The following is a 7,686-nucleotide window of genomic DNA, read 5'->3' on the forward strand; positions in this document are numbered from 1 at the left end:
TGCTTTTCATGACTATCTTGGTTAATTCTCACAATAGACTTTTAAAGTAGTTATGACAATCTCTACCTTAGTCACGGAAAAACTGAGACTCAGAAATGTGACATACCAGCTTCTGAATGTTAGAGCCTAGATTAAAAAAAAAAAAGATATCTCAGGGAAAATAATTTTTTCCACTACCACACTGCCTGCCATCTTTGATGGGGCCTGCTGTCTTTGATAGGGTGGCAGAATGGCTATGGCTGTTTTTGTAAGCAAATCATCAACATAAGTCATTTTCTGTGAGGTCTTTGCAAAGCCCTTTCAATAAGGCCAAGAATCATAGCAGTTTAACTTTCTATTCTATGCAGGATTTCTATTACAGCATCCCTGATAGAGGTGTCGGATCAGACTCCCTGAGATTCTTTAACTGGTAGGAAGTATTCTACTTCATGTTGCATTTTGAGGGACCCAGGGCACAAAAGCTGAAACAAATGTATCAGGTCCCATCTACGTGAGCTACAGAAGGGGTCTGGAGCAGACCACCACCAACTTTGTTCCAAAGGCATTTATGAAACATCCATCTAACCTCTGATAAATTTCTCATTCTGCATGTCTGCTTGGCTGGAGGGAATCTGCAGAGAAAATGGCATAGCATGGTCATCAGTAGAATCAGGAATGGAGAGAAAGGGATGGATTGTGGATACAAAGGAGGTGACTAATGAGATGTGTAGGGGAAAGACAGGAGAGACAGAATTTTTCCCAGGCTGTGAGTCCCAGTAAAGGCAACTGAGATGAAAAAGAAAGAACCCTGGATTTTAACTCACTTTGTATATTTTTCACTTACTAGTGATATGACTTTTTTGCCTTGTTTCCTTCATCTGTAAAAATGAGGAAACCATGCCTGCCTCACAGGATCATTGTCAATCTTAGGCGAGGAGACTTGGTATGGAGCTTAGTACATAATAAATAGTCAATTACTTTTCCACCTCTCTATGTCAAGTAAACTGGGAGGATGGTGGTGTCTCTATAGAGAAAGAATTCAGGAAGAAACGCTTGAAGGCTTTGGGGTGAGAAGGACATAAATGTTATGCCTGGAGGTGCCAGCTTCCTGGTGGAGATGTTCACAGGCATATGGAAATATGGGTAGGGATTCTGGAGAAGAAAGAAGACTCTAGATGGAAATGTGGAGGTCATTCACATGATGGTAAGAGTTGCAGGAGTAGAAGAAGCAAGGAGAATGCAGCTCAATGAGTTTTCATGGTGCATCTACTGTGGGCCCAGCCTTGTGCTAGATATAAAAAATATCCCAAGAACAATAGGCCTAGGACTTGTACATCAGTTCATAGTCTGCAGAAGAGACAAATATATAATTGCAATTATTATAATATGCATTTAAATATGTATGTATATTTAGAGTCCTTTCTTTGCCCCCAGAATCCCGACCATATTTCCAAATGCCTGTGGGATGTCTTTACCACGAAGCTGGCACCTTCAGACAAGCACATCCTGTCCTTCTCACCTCAATGTGTGTATGTGTGCATGCACACACACTGATGTGTGTCTATGATAAAAATATAATTTAGAGAAAAGAGTAATTTACACCTCACGATTCACACCCAGTCTATCTATAAATTCCTTAAATTCTACTTTCAATATACATCCCAAATCTATCATATTCTTTCATGTCCATTCTTTATTCCTCACCTGGACATCAGCAATGCCCCTAATTCTTCTTCCTGAGTCCACTCCTGCTCCTTTAATCTGTGTTCTACATGGCAATAGAATGATCTGCTGACCCATTGATTAGACCAAGCACTGCCCTGTTGATGACCCTGCAGTAGTTTCTCTGCCACTGCAGATACAGTCCATACTTCTCACTATGGCCAGTAAGACTCTCTGACACCTCTTGGCTTCTTCTAACCTCAGTTTCTGCTATTACTCCCCTATTCCAAGGCTTTTGCCATACATGCCGTCTTCCCCTTCACAAACATGCCATGCTGTTTCCTCAGACAGGGCCTTTGTACAAGCTGTCCACTCACCCAGAACACCTTCACCCTTGTCTTTGGCATCTCCTTATCCTTTGGATCTCATCTCAGTTTGGATTTCACTTCCTCAAAGAGACATTCCCAGATCATCCCAAACTAAGTGAATATCTTCCCTCACCCCCTGAAGTTAATCTCTATTTTTACAACTTGTTCATTTTCTACATGGCTTTTATCACAATTCACAATTACATGTTGATCAATTAATTCACATGTTATTAAGTCCCTATGTTCTAGGAAATGAATATGCAGTAATAAACAAAAATGATGATTGGAATGAACATTCTAGAAAGGGGAGATTGACAATAAACAAATAAGTCCATGAGTATGGGGGCTACTGATTTGCTGAGAATTAAAATAGGGTGATATAACAAACAGAAACTTGACTACATGGTCAGGAAAGGTCTCTCTGAAAAGTGACGCTTAAGGAGGTCCAAATGATAAGAATACTGCTATACAGACATCAGAGGAAAGGGTGGTTCCAGCAAAGAAGATGGCTAATACAAAGACTCTAGACTAAAGTAAGCTTGGAGTGCCAGAGAGTTACAGGAACAGCAGTGATGACAACACCTGCAACAACAACAACAACAAAGAAAGAGAATAAGAGACCCCCATACTCTTGCAGTGTCCAGGTGAGAGACAACGGTGGCTTGGACAAGTCAGACAGTAATAGAGGGAGAACAGGTGATGCATATGCTTTAGAATTAAAGTCAACATATCTCGCTGATGGGTCCAGGAAGTAAAAGAGGACCAAGGATGATATTTGGACTTTGGCTGTTTGTTTTGTTTCCTCCATTGGATTGTAAGCTTTGTAAGAACAGGGACCATATTGATTTTGTTCTTTTCACACATGATGCAAACTCAATGGACATGGTTGAATGAATGAATGTATAAACAGATGAAACTATGGGAGAAGGGGTGGAGCAATATCAGAGTGGGTTTCACAGAGGTGGGGATGCCCCTACAAGGTTCAGAAGCATGAGTTGAAGTTTGTCAGGTTGGCAAGACAGGGAAGAGACCATTGGGAGATGAAAGAACAGCATGTGCAAAGGAGGCCAGGAACATCCAACTGAACAGAACAATGGCATTGAAGTACTTGACCTATCCAACATATATTGGCAGCTTTGTAACCAGAGAAGTCAGAATGCAGAATACATTATTTCTCTTTTGTATACCTTGATACAAAGACAAATAATGAGAGCTCCAAAGAAGAAATGAAGAAGGGAAAAAAAATCTAAATCCAGAAATTTAAGCCCCAAACCGTACTGATACCTGCAGAAGGTAGAAAGCTGTCAGTCACAGCCCTTGAGGAAATGTTAGGATCTCATTGAAGTCTGACGTCACCTCCCTAACATCCAAGACTTCCCTTGATTTTTGATGCATGATTCCATGCTGTCTTTGGGGGAGAAGCATTTGATCTAAAAGGCACATTAGAAGAAAACAGCCTCATGCATCCTCTGGGACGAACCCAGAGAGGATCTGAGCAAACCCAAGGACAAAAGATTCCCCCAGAGCAAACCAGTGAGTATGTTCACTTAAATCATTCCATGCCAAGCTCAGTCCTTTGCAGACATGAATGTTCACCACATAGGATGTCTCTTAGAAACAACCACTTAATAGAATATAAATTAACAGCATATAGATCAAAGATACATAGAGAGAGAAAAAGACAGTGACAAAGAGGAAAGAGAAAAGGGAGAGAGAGAAAGATACCTAGAAAGAAAGGGAATGAGACCAAGGGGAAGAGAATAAGACAGAGAGAAAGCTATTAGATTGATGCAAAAGTTGTGGTTTTTAATGGCAAAAACTTCAATTACTTTTGAACCAGCCTAATGTAGCAAACATCAAAATGGAGAAAGGGTGTGTGTGATTCTGTTTGTCAAAGGGAAAGAAGGTAGATATTTTTGTTCTTTGTAGGTTAATATGTAAATGACATTCTGATTTATTAGCGGTCTCCAGCAGATGAGGTGATGATTAGCACATTTCCATATTTATAGAAAAGCAACACTAACTTTCCGGATTTATAGAAAATCAGCTCTTCACAAATAGCAAATTGTGCTATTATCGACATATGGTTTTCTATAAACAGAGCTGAGGTAATTATCCCTGGGACAATTTGTCGGTGAGCTCCTTTTGAATATTAACCACATTGGAAGCCCATTTCAGCCTCACAGATTTTAAAGAGGAGGGGCCACCAGATACCCCAGGCAATTAATTAGTAATCCAGCCCCAAAGACGGGAGCCCAAATGAAAGGCTATACCACAACCACATGGTGGAAGACTAGAGGTCCAGGGCTCTGACCCCAGATTCTGGCAGGCCTGGACTAAGTAATTAGCCTCTCTGATGAGCCACAGCATTTATGTAGCTAAAACTTGGATAACACCAATCTCTAAGTGGTGTCAAGAAAATTAAATGAGAATATGTGCAACAGCTCCTGAAACCTAGTAGGTGCTCAACAAATGTTAACTCTTTTTTCCTTCCTCATGTTTTTGAATGATTCTTAAAAGACCCACCTGAGTAAAGTTTTTTAAATGCTTTTTTTACATTTTACATTTCTTACATCCATTGTAAGCTACTTATTTTGCATCATGATATGATACAAATATGCATGTTTTTATTTAACTGGAAAAGACTTCTTGAAGTAATAATTTATCTTTAGTGCCTATAATCCACTATGATATTTTCTATTCTGTCCTTTGTTGTTGTTCAAAACTTTACTTGCGATCCATATACATTGATTTTGAGAACTACAATTGGCTTACAACATGTTATTTGAAAAATACTGTAATGCAAGAGGGTAGGAACCATATTTAGATTTGTTCACCATCATATTCCTAGCACAAACACGTAATGGATACTCATTAGAGCATTTGAATTATTTTTTTAAATGAATATGTAGATGGATAAATTAATGAATGACTCTAGCCAGGCATCTAAATTAATGCTTCATCTCAAACTTCCTGTCTTGTTTTGAACACTATATATTAACCCCTGTGTTGAGTGTTAAAGAGATAGAAAAGTGGCAGGCATGATACTTGTTTTCAAATATCTCGCTATCTGGATAAGGAAGATAATACTAACATTTGGGAATTTTTTTATATATATACTTTAAGTTCTGGGATATATGTGCAGAATGTGCAGGTTTGTTACATAGGTATACACGTGCCATGGTGGTTTCCTGCACCCATCAACCCATCATCTACATTAGGTATTTCTCCTAATGCTATCCCTCCCTTAGCCCTCCACCCCCGACAGGCCCTGGTGTGTGATATTCCCCTTGCTGTATTCATGTGTTCTCATTGTTCAACTCCCACTTATGAGTGAGAACCTGTGGTGTTTGGTTTTCTGTTCCTGTGTTAGTTTGCTGAGAATGATGGTTTCCAGTTTCACCCATGTCCCTGCAAAGGACAAGAACTCATCCTTTTTTGTGGATGCATAGTATTCCGCGGTGTATATGTGCCACATTTTCTTTATCCAGTCTATTATTGATGGACATTTGGTTTGGTTACAAGGCTTTGTTATTATGAATACTGCTGCAGTAAACATACATGTGCATCTGTCTTTATAATAGAATAATTTATAATCCTTTGGATAGGAGAAAAATTTTGCAATCTATCCATCTGACAAAGGGCTAATATCCAGAATCTGCAAGGAACTTAAACAAATTTACAAGAATAAAACAATCCCATCAAAAAGTGAGCAAAGGATATGAACAGACACTTCTCAAAAGAAGACATTTATGTGGCCAACAAGCATATGAAAAAAAGCTCATCATCACTGGTCATTAGAGAAATGCAAATCAAAACCACAATGAGATACCATCTCATGCCAGTTAGAATGGTAATCATTAAAAAGCCAGGAAACAACAAATGCTGGAGAGGATGTGGAGAAACAGGAACGCTTTTACACTGTTGGTGGGAGTGTAAATTAGTTTAGCCATTGTGGAAAATAGTGTGGCAATTCCTCAAGGATCTAGAACCAGAAATACCACTTGACCCAGCAATCCCATTACTGGAAAATTATTTTTTAAAGACTACCTAGTGTGGAATTTTATGTACGTGTTGAAGAAGAGAAGTAGCCAGCCTGGGCTGATGCAGTCAAGGAAACTTCTTAAAGCTGAGAATTTGAACTTGGCTTTGCAATATGGATACATCTCTCATCCTTCCTCTCACTCATTGAACAGGTCAGTGGTTCTCAAACTGTAGTAGCATCAGAATCACCTGGCGAACTTGTTAAAACGCAGACAGCTGGACCCATTCCCAGTTTTTCATTTAGTTAGATTTGGGATGGAGACTTGAGAATTTACATTTCCAAAAAGTTCCCAGGTGATGCTATGCTGACAGTTGGAGCCCACACTTTGAGAACCACTGTTCTCCTAGGTTGGAGTAACATCATTAATGTGGTCGATGCTAATAGTCTTTATTCTTAGCCATTCAAGATATTAAGCAAGGAAGTGATATAATCAGATCTGTGAGGTAGAAAGATCCATCTGGTGGCAATTATAGAGAATAGGTTGGAAGGGGTGAGCCTGCCCCCAGAGACCATTTAGGAGCTGATACAGTAACAAGTGAAAGATGAGACCCCAGCATGCCTCAGTAGGAGTGGAGATGGAGGAGAGCAGAAGAATGAGAGAGAACTGAAGCACCTTAGAGATCTACCGGAATGAAGGAGAAGGAGGAGTCTGAGATGAATGTAAGTTTCTAGCTTCACTGACTGTGTGGTCGTTCCATTAACCAATAATACTACATTTAAAACAAGTTTTCACATTTTACATAACAAAATCCCAATTATTTTTTTAAATAAAAGTAATTATGATGCAATAGGAAGCATATAGTTTTAGGGGGCTAGATCTGAGCTCAAATCCTGTTTGTGGTACTTATTAGCAAGTTTCACTCTTCTGGATCTCAGTTCCCTGGGAATAATAATACTTATGCTATCCTATAGAGTTGTCCTAAAAACTAAATGAGATCAACCATGGCTCATAGTCAGTGCTTAGAAAACTTCAAACCATGACCTGGTGTCTGTGTTGACTACTGTGTACATAGAACTTCTGCTTTACTTACCAAGGGATTCCATTTTTGCTTTGTCAATCACCAGGATATATTCATAAGTGCCACCCATGGATCCAGATGTGATGTAATGGGTGCCATAGTCATTGATGAACTTGGCATACATGCCATAATTGTACTGATCTGGAAGCTCCATTAATGACTGCAGCATTCCTTCATCCAGCATAATGTCGTCCCTCCTCATCTTAAAATGTGCAGTCTGCACCTTTGTGAAGATTCTCGTGAAAATGAATTTCTGCCAGCAACCGCCATTGAATAAAGCAAAAGAACAAAGAGAGGATATATTTTACCATTAGAAATAATGCAAAAGGTCACTGGGTGTGGTGGCTCATGCCTGTAATCCCAGCACTTTGGGAGGCTGAAGCTGGTGGATCACAAGGTCAGGAGATCGAGACCATCCTGGCTTGGTGAAACCCTGTCTCTATTAAAAATACAAAAATTAGCTGGGCATGGTGGTGCATGCCTGTAATCCCAGCTACTCAGGAAGCTGAGGCAGGAGAATCGCTTGAACCACGGAGTCAGAGGTTGCGGTGAGCCGAGATCACTCTAGCCTGGCAATAGAGCAAGACTCCATCTCAAAAAAAAAAAAAAAAAA

General features: G+C 39.7%; 1 protein-coding gene across 1 annotated transcript in view; it reads right to left on the minus strand.

Annotated features, from left to right (window-relative positions):
- The window catches only part of C8A (complement C8 alpha chain), a 64,257-nt gene that overhangs the window by 25,256 nt on the left and 31,315 nt on the right, over positions 1-7,686 (minus strand). The window contains exon 7 of the mRNA XM_032136749.1: positions 7,086-7,326. Coding sequence (XP_031992640.1) covers positions 7,086-7,326 — 241 coding nt within the window. The remainder of the gene's footprint in view (positions 1-7,085; positions 7,327-7,686) is intronic.

Source organism: Hylobates moloch, unplaced genomic scaffold, assembly GCF_009828535.3.
Source record: "Hylobates moloch isolate HMO894 unplaced genomic scaffold, HMol_V3 SCAFFOLD_18, whole genome shotgun sequence".
NCBI classification, from domain to species: Eukaryota; Metazoa; Chordata; class Mammalia; order Primates; family Hylobatidae; genus Hylobates; species Hylobates moloch.